This window comes from Nothobranchius furzeri, chromosome 9 (genome assembly GCF_043380555.1).
Source record: "Nothobranchius furzeri strain GRZ-AD chromosome 9, NfurGRZ-RIMD1, whole genome shotgun sequence".
In the NCBI taxonomy this organism is placed as follows: domain Eukaryota; kingdom Metazoa; phylum Chordata; class Actinopteri; order Cyprinodontiformes; family Nothobranchiidae; genus Nothobranchius; species Nothobranchius furzeri.
Window position 1 is genome coordinate 65,903,464 of NC_091749.1, and position 15,841 is coordinate 65,919,304.

Consider the following 15,841-nt stretch of genomic DNA (forward strand, 5'->3'; position numbering starts at 1 on the left):
TCTAATGAAGCCCAAGTTCTAATAGTCCAAAATTGATGCAAAAGCTGTTTCAAATGAGCTGTCGCCATCTTGTTTCACTCTGTTGCATCATCCCACCCACCAGGCATATAGAGTGCCCTGATTGGCCCACAAAAGGGATAAAGCTCTGTGATTTGTTCACTAAGCAGATAGAGCACTATGATTGGCCCACCATTATGGACCAGTCACAGCTCTTTATGTGTTTGAAACCCCTCTAGAGAGCTGTGATTGGCCAGCCAGAGTCCTGGTAGGAGCTGCAGAGGTTCCAGTGGAGCGTTGCTAGACCAAACTTTGCAAAGCAAGAATTTGGTCTAGTTCACTAGGCTACTGATTATGATGAGGGAGGTCAGATGAGGCCCAGCTCTGATATTTAATGTCAGCTAGGCTAGAAGGTGGACGCGGGACAGGAATGAAATAAACATAAAACAGAAAGCAGAGGCCCAGTGCCGACCCCTGCGGAACTCCAGCTCTGATGGTTTTATTTACCTGTTTCAGGGTGATCAGGACCTCCACCTACCTGCTCTACTCGCTGCACATCAATGCCTGTCTTTTCTACTGGGGTTCTGACTATGAAGGACTGGGATCCACCAAGTGGGTCTACGATGGAAAGGGAAACGCGTAAGAAGTCCTTCTTTCCCTTCTCAGCACGAGGACATGATGAAGGGACAGACAGAGCAGTTCTGGAGAGTTGCAGGTTAGGGTTAGGTATTGAATGTGTGGTCACTTCTGAAGATGGGGGCAAAGAGGAAGATTGCAATAGTCGTTCATTTCAACGATACCATCCAGAACAGCTAGACCCATCATGTCCAGAACTCCTCACTGGTTCTGGTTCTTGTTTTTCTAGGTACATCCGCTGTTACTACTTTGCTGTGAAGACGCTGATCACCATTGGAGGACTGCCAGATCCAACCACTGTCTTTGAGATCTGCTTCCAGCTCATCAATTACTTTGTTGGGGTCTTTGCTTTCTCCATCATGATTGGCCAGGTCAGCACGTTCCAACAACTGGGCTGAGGTTATGTTTGGGAGGTGACTCCACAGTGACTTCTGCGTGTCTCTGGACTCACCTGATTCACGCCTGGTTTTTGGTGTCTTGTCTTCGTCTCAGATGAGGGATGTGGTTGGAGCGGCCACAGCTGGTGAGAACTACTACCGGGCCTGTATGGACAGCACCGTCAAGTATATGAACTCTTACCACATTCCCAACGAGGTCCAGAACCGCATCAAGACCTGGTACGACTACACCTGGAAGAGCCAGGGCATGCTGGGTAAGAACCATCAGGATTGATTGGTCAAGCTACTTCATACAGATTTTGTGCACGAATAAACATCAAAGTTCCTGCTGTGAGGAGTGCAGATAGACATTAAATGAATGCTCTAACAGCTTATTTGCCTCATTTTTTATGAACAAGGTCGTGAATAAATAAACAAAGAAAATATTTGGTGACAGGTTCTAAAAAGCTCCTGTCCATATTTGACCCCACCTGCAGTAGCGTGTCCAGATCTTGTAAAATGGGGTGGCCCAGGTGAGGCACAACTTTGTGCATGGGTGGCACCAAAGGTTGTTTTTTTTTTTTTTACCCCCCCCCCCAAGCCTTTTGTGGACAACAAAAATCCTATTTAAAGGTAAATTAGTGTGTTGGCACCTGGGGTGGCCAATCAGATTCCAAGGGTGGCATGTGCTACCCCAGGCCACTCCCTGGACACGCCCCTGCCCACCTGAGGACTAGAGTCGTCGTCGTCTCCCTCCGAGGCAGAAACACAAAACATGGGAATGGAGAGCTGATGTTTTTATCTGACCAAACCACTGGGCAGTAAATGATGGGCGAACAGCTGATTTAGTCCGTAAACATCTGGAAGGAGTCCATGTGGACAGATGTTTAACTTGTGTGGATGATGTCAGTAGATTTAACGAGTTTTGTTGGGTTTGTGGCGTCTGCATGCAGATGAACAGGAGCTGCTGGTGCAGCTTCCTGCAAAGATGAGGCTGGACATCGCCGTGGACGTGAACTACGCCATCGTCAGTAAAGTGGCCCTGTTCCAGGTCCGAACCCCAAACCTGCTGTGGATGTGCCCACGGTACAGTACAGCTGTAAAACAGGAGTGTGTGTGTGTGTGTGTGTGTGTGTGTGTGTGTGTGTGTGTGTGTGTGTGTGTGTGTGTGTGTGTGTGTGTGTGTGTGTGTGTGTGTGTGTGTGCGTGTGTTTTACAGGGCTGTGACAGGCAGATGGTGTTTGACTTGCTGACCCGACTCAAGTCAGTTGTGTACCTGCCTGGAGACTTTGTTTGTAAGAAGGTGAGAACTCACCTGTCCTGAATCAGGAGTTGCTGAGCCACAGCTGGACCCCAGCGGGACCTCACCTGTACGATGCGCTGGTGTTTCAGGGGGAGATCGGCAGAGAGATGTACATCATCAAGCAGGGGGAGGTCCAGGTGGTGGGCGGTCCAGATCTGCAGACAGTGTTCGTCACCATCAGAGCTGGTTCTGTGTTTGGAGAAATCAGGTCAGAGCCCAGTAAGGGGTCCGTTCAGAACAGAACCCTCTGGACTGATTCTGACAGACTCTGGTCTGCAGGATGGGAAGAGAAACAGCGTTCACAAGGAAATAATCTGTCACTGTGCCCTCAGCAGTGTCTGTCAGGCACAAATGATACAACGTGAATTCAGATTCAGGTTGTCATTTGATCAGTGCATTTGTTTTCTGAAAGAACTTATGACAGATCTACACAAGTTTTGATTCACTTCAGATTTATAAGTTTTATCAGAATGTGAATATTTAGATTTTATTTAAACCCTCCCACTGTCTTCATGGGCGACCCCGCCAGGAAAGTTGACCATTGAGCAGGGTTGATGGTGGCAGGGGTGAGGTGGTGCTCACTCCTCACCCCTGCACATGGACCTCAAGGGATAAACCATTAACCCTGCTCAGTGGTCAACTTTCCTGGCGGGGTCGCCCATGAAGACAGTGGGAGGGTTAAGCAAACAGCTGATAAAGAGTTTGGAGTTGTGTGTGACTGCAGCTGGGTCTGTTTGTGCTACTGGCTTTGGCTGGTTTAGACCAAACCCTCCAGAACTTCAGCAGCAGGGAAATCTGACCCAATTAGACTCAGACAGGTGCTCCTGCTCTTTGAGCTGCTCATCTGTTTTCTAAGAGCTGACTCTGAACCATGCTGACATGTTTCTGCTCTCTGATTGGTCAGTCTGCTGGCAGGTGGCGGAGGAAACCGACGTACAGCCAACGTGAAGGCGCACGGATTTGCCAACCTCTTCATCCTGGACAAGACGGACCTGGCAGAGATCCTGGTTCATTATCCTGAGTCACAGAAACTCCTGCGCAAGAAAGCAAAGTAAGACCACAGTTTCTGGTCCAGATTCAGGTCCTTCCATGGTTCTGACTGCTACTGATGGGACCCTTCTGAAGAAGGTTCTGGTCTTTGTTTGGTTTTCATTGTTTTTATTCAAAATTGTTCAGGGATGTTTAAAAATTTTGAGAAAGAAGGCGCTGCAAAAGGGCTAAACTGGATTGGCAAGGGAACTGATCCGGTGAGAGGAGGAGCAAGAACAGATTGAACGGTTAAGGTGATGTCATCCTGCATCATCAGATCAGTTGAGTCAGTCTGTTGTCCGGCGGCTCAATCTGCCCATCCGTACTCAGATCCTGTCCACAGACCAGTGATACACCAGAACACCACCGTCCTAGAGGAGCCCCGTCTGATCTGTCCTCCGTCCTGGACAGGATTAGACTCGTCCCTAATCAGCTCAAGCAAGGAGAAGTGGGTCAGATCAGATCTGTGATCCTCCCCGTGTTTTCTTCTAAGTCAGACGACAGTCTGAAGTCCCACTTTCAGATGTAGACTTCAAACATCTCGCTCAAGGAAACCATCTAGTCCAGTTTCTTGCTCATTCTGTGTTTGTGCAGGAAGATGCTGACGAAGGACAAGAAACCAGAGGAGAAGGAGACCCGAAAGGAGGCAGTGGAGGTCATCCCTCCTCGACCTGAAACTCCCAAACTGTTCAAGGCAGCACTGAAGGTGACAGAGAAAGCAGGCATTGAAGGGACCTTCGCCAAGCTGAAGAAGATCTACAAACCACCTGAGTCCTCTGAGGTATGAGGGGTCACACTCCTCCTTTTCTTCCTCCTCTCTATCCTGTCATTTCCTAAATCCTCCCATCCATCCTTCCTCCTTGAGGAGGTGGTTAGTAAGGAAAAGAACCAAGTGTCCTTATTTTTTGTGCTGACATCTTTGCTTCTATTTTCAGGCTCCTCCCACAATCTCTCCAGTCCCGCCTCCATCCCCGACGCATCGGCGCTCTCCGGCCCCCAGGAGTCTGGCTCTGGATGACGACGAAGAGTCTGTAGCAGAGACGGCAGACAGCTCCATCATCATCAGGATGATGCCACAACAGGAAGGGGAGGAGCTTCTAACTGTGGAGGTGGCAGCAGAAGAGGAGAAATGATTTGACTTTTGTCACGTGACTCTTTTCCATGGACCAGTCATTAGGTGGATAGTTGAGACGCTGCAGCACCAAGTGATGAAATGCTCTTAGCTTCTGCCATGCAGCTTTGATGCTTGTGAGATCAGCCAGAAGGCTTCACCTTTTAGAATCAGTGTGTTTGTTAGAGATGGTTCTAAACATGCGTCACGTGTTGGTTAGAACATGCAGCTGTGGTGCGGATCCACCAGGAGTTCGAGGTCTAAGAAGGTTTGTGGGATGAGAACAATAAAAATGTCTTTTTTCTTCAGCGTGAAACTGTGTTTTTCTGAAAGTTTGAAAGTTTACGTTGAATCAAAACTGATGGACCTGAGTCTGACCAACAGGAAGGACTCATTCTCTCCTGACTTCATCCAATGTGGGAATGATGTCAAATTCATCTGGAATTCTGGGACTTAGTAAATGTTAGGAGAAAAAAAAGCAGGAGCATTTGTGTTTCAGTGACATTAAAACATTTTAAATGCCGACATATGTTCATCTTTGGCGTGGAGCATGTTCAGTTTACAAAACCTCAGACCTGTTTCCTTTCCACTGACACCCTTCATTGTGCAGCTTAGAATTAGGGGATTAAAGGAGTCTCCAGCTGCATGCTTTGACCTGTGAAACAATAATATCCAGAGAAAAATCATGCATACCTGGTGTGAAGATGCTACTCCCTAGGTGTGTTCAACAGAGGAGGAGTTAGAGGTTTTGCACCAGGTTGGTGAGCATGATGCTCAGACTGTTCCATCTATGACAGACACACACACACACACACACACACACACACACACACACACACGCACACAGGCCCCAACCTTCCCCCTGTAACGTGATGAAGGAGCTATTCCTCCGAAGGTTATTTACCCTCTATCCACAGATGCCTCTGACACAGTACTAAGCTGCATGAGACTGCCTCAAGGTCATGCATTTGCGTCTAAACTGCTTTCTTTCCAGCTCAAGAGAAGATTGAAGATAAAGGACTCTTTCCTTTTAATAAATCAAAGAACTCTATTTTTAATAAGCTAATCAAACAAAGTGTTAGTCAGTAATATAATGTTGACCATCTTAGGTGTGTTCTTGCTGTGTCGTGGTTCTAATTCCATGCTTTCGTTCTTTTTAAACACAGAAACAGTTTTGTTTACCTGTTTTGCAGCTACAGTTTCGCCGACGGCTGCCGGCAGCCGTCGGCGAAACTGTAGCTGCAAAACAGGTAAACAAAACTGTTTCTGTGTTTAAAAAGAACGAAAGCATGGAATAATGTTGACCAATCTGTGAAATAACAATGTTATGATTAATATGCTTTCATAAGTAATATGGCTTTAATCTAGTTGCACTAGACATGCTGACTACACGTAATGTAAACACATGACACATTGTTTACTCATCCAATCAGAACCTTCCTTTCTGAAGCGTGGCATAGTCTCTGTGGTGTTTATGAATCTGCCAACTTTGATTCGACCAGAAATCAAAACATCCAGATTAATAAAACCAGTCCCCACGCCATCTTAGTTCAGTTCACTGCAGTTCACCGCATGCTAAGAGAAGTATCGGACCGGCCATCCGGACTTCCTTTTTAAGCAAAGAACCAACAAGCTGGATAAAATCTGTTGCATTTTACCAACCAAGCAACGGTTCCTTTCAGAATAAAAGCTGAACTCACTGACCCAAGAGGGATCCACCTGACACTGTGAACCAACTGTCGCTTTTTACCTGGAGACAATCCAAAGACTAGTCTGTCGTACTGCTGACGCTGTTTCACCGGCTCCGGTACCGAAAGGGGGGTCCGAGGACCTGGCATTCTGGATCTGTACGGAGGTCTCATCTCAAGGGTATGTGTGGAGCGACAAATATTGCGTCTCATGTGTTTATGAAACTCCGATCAAACTCCGATCATAGCTTATGAGCAAAACATCACAACATCATTCAGACGTGCTTCTCCAGATACGAGAGTACTGATGACAACATCACTCACACATGCACCATTCATCTCGCGTCTCATTTACACCAGGTCCATTCATCACTTAGAGTTAGAGTTAGTCTTGTTTAAAATTCTTTAGAATTGTTTAGAAATAAGTCTTCTTAAACGTTTTAAAGGTGACTCTCTCTTCTCTTGTCTCTCAGTTAATACAAAGTGTTATATAATGCCTGCAATAAAAAGTTCCAATCTTCTGATTAAAATAACCCAACGGTCCGTAAAATTGATTTCATCTTTACTATGGAATCTTACGTCTTACGGGTCCTTAATTAGATGTAAATTAACTCTTTTACACCCCTTCACCTCCCCACATCTTTACCTCCTCCTCAACCCCACCTCACGTTTGGACCAAAGGGTTAAGCCAACACACAGAATGGAAACAAACCACAAACATTTATTCATAAAAGCAGAAATTCAGAAACACTGAAGGACTGGCTTGTCCTGGCTGAAGACTGCAGAGAGTCCAGGAACAGAAATCACGACACCATCCCGCCATGATGTCTCCTTTGCCTGAAGAACTTCCCAGTAGCTAATGGGTTCTGGAAACAACATCATTCTGTTCAGATGCTTTCCTCTCACCTTCAGAGTGATACTGGTCAGAACACCTGTGATTTAAGGGTGTTCTCTTATGAAAAGTAGAAGATGTGTGAGCGCCTGAATGTGGAGTCCAGTCTGGAGAAACTCTTTTTTTCCGTTTGTGAGCTGAGATCTCACATCAGTGAGAAGTTCCCTGTCCAGCTGGTGTATTCTAAAGTTTTAAATCTGTGAAAAGCAGGAGATGAAGGAGCCTCAAACCAGTGCACACTGGAGAAACCTGTCACCAAAACAAGCCACTAGGTGATGCTGTTACACGGTGAACTAATCCCAAAACATTCCAGCTACATTCCTCCTCCCTGGACCACTAACTTCGGATAAAATGTAATAAATAAGTGAAAACAACCAACAACACTACTGGTACTCAAAAAATAACATATACATAACGCATACCTTGTATGAATTTAATGTCAACAGACAAACAAGTGAGAAACAAAGTGATGATTAAAAGCTCAAGAAAATAAATGAATGAATAAATTAATTAAATAAGAAAGAAAGGAACTGTATAAAAGATTTTAAAAAATCAATTAAAATCCACATGAACATGGTCAATAAATTGCATGTGAAAAAACTGAGATAAAACCATCGACATCAAAACACAGAGAGAGAGAGAGAGAGAGAGAGAGAGAGAGAGAGAGAGAGAGAGAGAGAGAGAGAGAGAGAGAGAGAGAGAGAGAGAGAGAGGAATAAATCAAGTTAGTAGTGACCAAAACAACGAGATTGCGGATACAAGCAGCTGAAATTAGTTTTCATTGCAGGGTGTCTGGGCTCTCTCTTTGAGCTAATGTGAAACGTTCGGTCATCTGGGAGCTCGGAGTAGATCCGCTGCTCCTCCACATTGAGAGGAGCAGTTGAGGTGGCATAGTTAGGATGTGTCAAGAACAGTGGCGGATTTGGCAAATTGGGGGCCCAAGGCGAACACAGACATGGGGCCCCCTTACACTAAATTTTCGACAATCTTATTTTTATCTGGATTTGCGAAACTCTCCCCTCTTCTGACATGAGTTATTTTCCCTTTTTATTATTCCTCTTTTTTCCTGTCTTTCTCTCCCTTTGGGTGCTTTCTTCTTCCTGTCAGTGCTCCTGTGCTTTTGCCTTTGTTTATTTTCCATTGTGGTTTATGTTTTTCTCCCTTTAAACATTTTCCATTGCCTTTCCTTTCTGCTTCCTTTGATGTTTACATCGAAAAACGACATCACTTTTGGAAGTGAAGATAAAAGCCTTTTTGAAATAAAGCTGCTTCCTTCTCTTATTGGAGCCTCTAGGGTAACTCCATTTCATGCTTAATGTTTTGACCACCGCTTCGAGTTTTTACGAACGCTCCCGCCTCTCTTCTTATTATTATTTGTGGTCTTTTGGCACTTGGCAAACAACAATTTGGTGCATTACTGCATCCAACTGGATTGGAGTGGAATGACTACCAATTGCTTCAGTTTCCATTGTGGCATTAACAGAGTGGTGCCGGCGGTCAGGGCCAGGGGGCCCCTAACACAAGGGGGCCCCAGGCAGCTGCCGACCTATGCCTAATGGTAAAACCGCCACTTGTCTTGAACGCCTCCCGGCTGAGTATTTAAGGCACGTCCAACGGGGAGAAGACATAAGACCCAGGACACGCTGGAGCACTGTTTCTCGGCTGGCCAGGGAACGCCTTAAGATTTTCCCCAGGAGCTGGCCCAAGTGGATAGGGAGAGAGAAGTCCGGGCCTCCCTGCTTAGGCTGCTGCCTGCGACCCAACTCCGGATAAGCAAAAGAAAAAGGATGAATGAATGGGTGGGGTTAACAATCATTCAGTTTGATCTGAACTCCTTTTTCTACATTTCATGATTCTCGGCATCAGAAACTTTTTTTAATCCACTTAAGAAACCTTAAATACTTTAGGGTATCAAATCCCCTCCTCGTTCATATTAAACAAAAAATGGTTTGTAAAACCTGATATTCTCAAGAGGGCAAAAACAACAATTGGGATAATTTCCAACGTTACTGAGATTGGATGCTAGTGTCATCTCAGCCTGAAGGAACCAAAGTGTAGTTCCAGATTGTTGCCACTGGAAGACATCAATTACCCTACTCAATAAAACATAAAGCACTGTAACAAGCTGGATTCAGCATTTTGACTTCACACAATGCTGCTGGAAGGACGAAGCTGAAGTTAGCTTCCGTTTCCAGCTTCCGATTCGGGAAATGACTGAAGAGCAATTACACCCAATTCTTTCCTTCTCTGACCATCTTTAATCTGCTGGAGCTCAAAAACTACAACGCCTACATTCTTCTAGACTAATAGCAGATTGCATAAAACATAGTTTGTGATTTGTGACACCTTTTTCTGATTTGTGAAACTTCAAGAAAGACAGATGCATGTTTAGCATCTACACTATTGGAACTGGTCCTGTGCAACTACAACACCCTAACCAGTTCCAGTGTGAGCCAGATACTAAAATAATACATAAATATGCTATAAGTCTATAAATATCTAGTACATGTTTGAAGAGTGTAGGTGTGTGTGAGCTCGAATAGGTCAAGATGGTAACCCGAATTGGAAGCTATTTAGCCTCCTGAAGGAGCGTGAAAAGACATCTCACTTTTTAGGAAAATTGTTCTTTTATTTTTTTACTTTTATTTTTTTTTCTGCTTTGTTGGTTTGATAAGGCGGCATGTTTTTATTTCAAATGTTTTAGATTAAATGTTATCTTGTTTTTTTTCCATTTCCACCGACCTTGAAGTAAGAATCAGATGTTACTTTTGATATCACGTGATTACGTTTGTCTCCCTCATGTGACCGAGATTACGCATCCGCAGCTCCGACCCGCCTTTATTCATTTTTCTCCTACAGCCCGTGAACGCAGCACTAAGCATAGGGAAGAGCAACAGTCCGCTAACAGCCTGGGAACAGTGCGCTAACAGTCCGCAGACAGTGCGCTAAAGCATAGACGCATGTCTATGGCGCTAAGAAACCGCTAACTGTATGGTAGCTGTAGCAACCCGCTAGCTTTCCGCTAACAGTGCCGAAATTTTCTCCTGACAGCTGAGGAGGAGGTGGAGGAGGCGCTGCTCGGCCGCAGCAGGAGGTGAGCAAGACCTCTTTCTTCAAACTTTCTGGCTCCGTTCGGCTGTGCATGATGAGAGACCTGCTGCTTGTCAGCAGGTTTCCGCTGTTCAGCTCTGGTTCGGCTCCACGAGGACCGGTTCTGGTTCGGTTCCAGCAGCTTCCACCGCTCCGGAACTTTTCTCCTATCAGCGGATTTTAGTGGAACAAAAGAACTGCGGCCTGGAGCCGCACGTGCCCGTTTCCATAGTGATGAGGTACTATCTGTCAATAATGATGATGACAGAGTCGGTTAGAGTCTGTGTCCAAAAACAGAACCGAACCTGTCACACTAACACAAGTCTCAGACGGGTTCTGTATTCTGACCCAAAACAAAAAGTTCTGATACCAGAACTAAAGTATAAGTCTGGTCAGAAATCCTCCCAGAACCACAGACGAGCCTGTCAGAACCAGGCTGGACTCGGAGCCACAAACAAACCCAGGTCATGGGTTGGCTGAGCTCCTGGTGGTTCTGGACCCAAACTCATCAGCATTCTACAACAATAGGTGCACAACCAGAACTTTCCAGGTCTTTATGGTTCAGCTGCAGAATCACATCTTGATGTTTCACAGTTGTGTGGTCCTCTGAGGTTAGCCTGGTTCTGTTCCAATGAGGCTGGACAATGACCCGGTACTGTTCTGTCTTTTATGAATTCAGAAATCACAGCAGACCCGGTTCTGCTGGATTATCTACACACGACCGTTTGGACCTGGGAGGCCTTTTTGTGGAACATTTTAAATTTTTAGATGAAGTTTGGGGTTCTTGTTCCTCAGAACCGGTCCCAGTTCAGAACTTACAATGGGTCTGTTTTCGAAAAGCTGAGTCCAGTTCTTCAGAGAACTGGTAAGAAGGCAGATCTGAGATCTGCTACTGTTTGGGTTGGGCTGTTTGAGTGGAACCACCAGAAACAGTTGTGATCATCGGCAGACGTTTTCCCGGTCCCTCTAAGCACCCACTTCCTGTTTCTGGTGCTGGTCGGATCCAGGGCGGGTCTGCAGACAACCACAGCAGCTATAAATACCTCTGAGCTGCAGCCACATCACAGGAAGCCTCCATACGGGTCAGAACCAGCTCTGTGTAACCCTTTCCCGTCTTCTCTTTACACTGGAAAATAAAAACAGGCCTGAACCTGGTTCTGGTTCAGATTAAAAGCATCAAGATCAAACGGTTTGTGTTTGTGGGAGGAAACGACTCGGAACCAGGAAGCGTTTGGACCGGTCCGATTGAGGATGGCGGGTTAGGGGTGAGTCTCATCAGAAAGGTTCTGATCTAAAAACAGGAGGAGCTCATTTCTTTGTCTCTGATTCCCTCAAGAGGTTTTGACTGCTGAGGTTCTAGTGTGGGTTCTGCTGGAGTTTGGTCCAAAGTCAGAGACAGGACTGACCTGAGACCAGCAGGTGGTGTCAGTGAGCCGTGTGTGTGTGTGTGTGTGTGTGTGTGTGTGTGTGTATCAAAGGGACTTCTGGTCCAGAACCAAAGTCCAATCAGCTCATTGTCTGAGGAACTAACATAAAAGTTCTGTTCCAGCTAAACACTCAGGATGTGTTCAAGATGCTTCAGCGGCCTCAGAATCGACCCGAGTGGTTCCACAACATATTAGCTGATCTAGAGTAAATGATGGTCTCAAACCCGTAGAATCAGATTTTTGGATCAGAACTTTGTATAATTGACCGCTTGTACAGCAATGAAGGTTCTGTCAGGTAAAAAAAAACCGACTGTCAGACCAAGCCAAATCCAGGACTTCCTCCTGAGAACAGAACCTGGAATCTGGTTCCAGAGTTCTGACCGACTTGGATCAGCCTGAACCTTCTTCAGAGGGGGTCAGTATATTGCAGTTGTGCCCTTGAGCAAAACACTCCTCCCCATTGAATGCTGGTGGTAGCTACATTATGGCTCAGCACTGCCAGGGCGCGCTCGCACGTGTGTGTGTGTGGGTGATATTTACCTTTTTTAACCCATTTCTAGGTGTGCTTTTAGGCCTAGTCCACACGTAGCCGTTTTTTTTTAAAAAACGAATTTCCGCCCCTTCAAAAACTTGCATCCACTCCACCTCGTTTAAAAACAAACTCTGTCCACACGTACCCGGATAAATACGTTGTTAAGGACATGCCAGACCTGTAGGCGGCAGTACTTTCCCCGTTCTTAACCTCGTCCTTCGTCTGTGGTCTTCCGCAAGCAGCAGTAATTCCGCTTGCAAAAACAAACGAGCAAAAAGCGCTTGGACAATCGATAAAGCGAGCGCAGCTCTGAGGGCATCCATGATGCCAGCTAGTGTAAACACAGGTCACACACGTGATGTCAGCATTGTTTTGTCGCGGAAAGTGACGTTGCGGATCTTAAAACTCCGGTTTTGTCTGTCCACACGCAGACACCCAAAACGGAGAAAACGCAGATCTTCACTTTAGCCGGAGTTTTTAAAAAGATCCGTTTTCGCGTGAAAAAACTCCGTTTTTGTGTGGATGACAGGCCAAAACGTAGAAAAATATCTATGTTTTGGCAGATCCCCGGCTATGTGTGGACAGGGACTTATTTAAAAAAAAAACTGGGTTTTAAACATGTTCTAGATTATGTTGGTTCTGCCCGTTTACGGCCAGAACCCAAAGTCCTGAAGGGTTTTCTGTTGATCACAAATGTTCATAACAGGTCACACAGGGAGTGTTACAGTTCTTCCGACTTTGGTTGGCTATGGTCCGATTGCAATCTGTTGGATTCAGTTTTGGAATGTTTAATTCTGGGTTTCAGTCGCGTGGCCCTGCAGCCGTGCAAAACTCAGATGGGGGCAGGAAGTGATTTGCTCCACTGCAAAACACAGCATGATGGATGAAAGCGAGTATAGGGAATACTGATGGCAACTCCGGCTCACTAAAATAAACCGGCTCTTTCGACCCTCAAATGGCTCTTCGTCACATTTTTGTTGTTGTTTTTTAAATCAATTTATCACCAGAAATTATGTAAAATGTGTGTGAAATTATTGACCAATCTACAAATTTACATTAAATCTGATCACCCTGCTGCCCTCTGGGAGGCGCTACAGGAGCCTCCGGACTAAGACCACCAGGTACCGGAACAGTTTCTTCCCAACAGCTGTCAGACTCCTTAACTCTGCCTCCTGACATATGACCCACGTTAAACTCATGGACTGCTTGTATTAACTACAGCCTGTACATACTTATAGTCATAGAATATTCATAACATACTTCATACCGTGTACATTATAACATACGTAATAGATCCATTTCTGTAATATACTTACACATCTATATTATTGCTAACATATATTGTAATACATCTATATCACGGCTAAAGCACTTTCTGGATGGATGCAAACTGCATTTCGTTGCCCTGTACATGTGCAATGACAATAAAGTTGAATTCTAATTCTATTCTATTCTAAATCAACTTTTTATTATTTAAAGGGAGACAAGGCAGCTTTGGCTTGATTTTAGCACCTCTAGTGTCCGTTTATTAGAACCAAAAGCAAAACGTATCTCCTTTCTGTGTGAAACGTCTCCTCAGCCATCATTGGTGTCTACAGAAGGGATTCATCACTAAATCAAACATATGAGATGTGTTCATGATCTGAAACATGCTGGAAGCAGACTGCAGCACCGGGTATGTCGGCAGCAGCAGCCCGCCATTCTGAAGCTGAAAATGTGATATTCTGGCTACAGAGGACGGTGGGCTCTGTGACTTGTCATTAAACCTGTAAAGGGTCGTTTTAACACATACTGGCTCAAGAACATGATTTAAAAATCTGAAAAAGTTTCATAGAATCCCTTTAAATAGCTTATAACTATCCAACACGAGTGCAACAAAACTCATTTTAAATAACAAAAATAAACTAAGTAATTTATTTTTAGACTTAACTGTTTACGGGTAAATAACTTAGAAACGCTGAGAATATCACACAGTAGAAACTGCTTGAAACGATACTTTTACTTTGCATAGTCCACACTCTTCCTTTGAATTGTCAATATTGGTAGAAATGTGTCCAAGTCTGGCTGCATTTCCTGCTTTAACTCATGTCCTCACCGTTCTGTAGCATGTTGTTTTTCTCCCCTTTCTCACCCTCCTCCAGCTGCTCTGTGAGTTGTCTATATGCCCTGCTCCTCCCCTCCTCCTCCTACTCGCTGCAGAGGAGGAGCAGAGGGCTTATCGGGGAGTTGACCTATCACTTGCAGCTTAAACATGGAGAGAACGGGAGCAAAACAAAAAACTCTTGACTCCTCCAAGACGGAGCTGGCTCTGATTGGTCACTTCAAAGAGCCGGCTCTAAGCCATTTCGTTTGCGAATGACACATCACTAACAGGGAGCCTAAGTCTCCTCCCCTTCCGGTCAGCTCTTGGGTCCCCAGAAGAAGGAAAAACTTAATGCAAGTCACCGGGCTGAAAGAGCTATTTTCTAATCCGCTTTGCCTTCGATCCTGGATCGCACACATGTTCTGCTTTAATTTAAATGAAAAGTAATGTGTGATTCGACCACGCCTGTCACATACTTTGAGATTTATCAGCTTGTAAAATTTGTAATTAGCATGACGACAAATCAGACATGGGCATGTAGCATAATGACATCACCACAGAATCTCCTCTTCCCTAGCGTAGCTGCTACTTACTAAATGGCCAGATTTACTGTGGTTCTTTCCTCTTGAGGGAAGTTCGCTGAACTTGCAGCCATTGCCCCACTGTTTTTCTCCTTGTCTGGGTCGATGACGTCACTTTTGTGAAGCCCATTTGTTGTCCTGGACTTATTTCCAGACAAACCCTAAAATAACGTTTCTCCCTGTTCGAAAATAAGCGCGTTCTTACTATCAAACTGTGTCTTTCAAATTTAGGGCATTCATTTTTTCATTCTTCCGGAGACCCATGGTCTGGAAGTGGATGGGCTAGCATACCATCATGGAAAATTACATCTTTATTAAGGACACACTTTGAGATACAACCCATATAGTTTAAAAAGTCAGACATCATGGAGGATTTACCCAACGTTGAAGTGATCGACATGAACAATTTCTTGCTGCGTACCTCATATTACACTGCAAACCAAATGAAAGCCTTTTATAAGCCTGGAGGCCTACAGCTATGTTATTTCAGGTTGGCTTAACCATTTAGTGATCCAGAGAAGCTTTAAATGACCGTCGTATTGTTTTTGCTCAGGTAAGTAGTGAGGTGTGCTAACTGATTGTAATTCCTCAGCTCATGATAATAATGCTTCCGCTAACGTGGAGTAGGTTTATGTGCAAAGATCTACTTGTAAATAACTTTTTAAATCCAAATTGATTATACATTTGTTTGATTTAAATGAGGTATAAACACCACGTTACAAAGCTAAGCTACCTGCTAGCATTATCACTCTGAAAGATATTTGTGGTACAAATAAGTTGGGACACATGAAAACCGTATCAAAACTGTTTCCTGCCATTTTTATGGCATTTAGTCGACCCATAACCTTTCAGCGCCCCTTGTTCTTAAGCCTGATTCATGCTTCTCCGTCTGCGTCAGTGCGGAGACACGCAACGCCATTGTCCGTCCTTGCGGGCTTGCTGGAGAGCTCCGCAAGGACGGATGGAGTTGAGCTCTCTTTTCTAAACATCCGTCCATCGAAACGGATAACGCAAGCTTGTGATTGGTCAGGACGCAGCTGTCATCTACACCGCCGCCATTGCGCCCTCAAAAACATAAAGAGAGCCGAGGATAAC

At 45.0% G+C, this 15,841-nt stretch overlaps 2 protein-coding genes across 6 annotated transcripts in view; both read left to right on the forward strand.

Annotated features, from left to right (window-relative positions):
- cngb1a (cyclic nucleotide gated channel subunit beta 1a) overlaps window positions 1-4,761 on the forward strand; it is a 31,740-nt gene extending 26,979 nt beyond the window's left edge. For all 4 annotated transcript variants that reach the window (XM_070555064.1, XM_070555062.1, XM_070555065.1 and 1 more), the window contains 9 exons: window positions 514-636; window positions 863-1,004; window positions 1,126-1,285; window positions 1,964-2,061; window positions 2,230-2,313; window positions 2,403-2,521; window positions 3,218-3,364; window positions 3,937-4,123; window positions 4,278-4,761. In XM_070555064.1, the coding sequence (XP_070411165.1) occupies window positions 514-636; window positions 863-1,004; window positions 1,126-1,285; window positions 1,964-2,061; window positions 2,230-2,313; window positions 2,403-2,521; window positions 3,218-3,364; window positions 3,937-4,123; window positions 4,278-4,475 (1,258 nt within the window). In that variant the 3' untranslated portion in view covers window positions 4,476-4,761. The remainder of the gene's footprint in view (window positions 1-513; window positions 637-862; window positions 1,005-1,125; window positions 1,286-1,963; window positions 2,062-2,229; window positions 2,314-2,402; window positions 2,522-3,217; window positions 3,365-3,936; window positions 4,124-4,277) is intronic.
- Window positions 4,762-9,814: 5,053 nt separating this feature from the next.
- The window catches only part of kifc3 (kinesin family member C3), a 38,967-nt gene continuing 32,940 nt past the window's right edge, over window positions 9,815-15,841 (forward strand). The window contains exon 1 of one of the 2 annotated variants that reach the window (XM_070555075.1): window positions 9,815-10,127. The gene's annotated coding sequence lies outside the window, so the exon portion shown is untranslated. Of the gene's footprint in view, window positions 10,128-11,134; window positions 11,389-15,841 lie in introns of those variants that run through there. The other variant, XM_070555077.1, reaches the window with a different exon arrangement.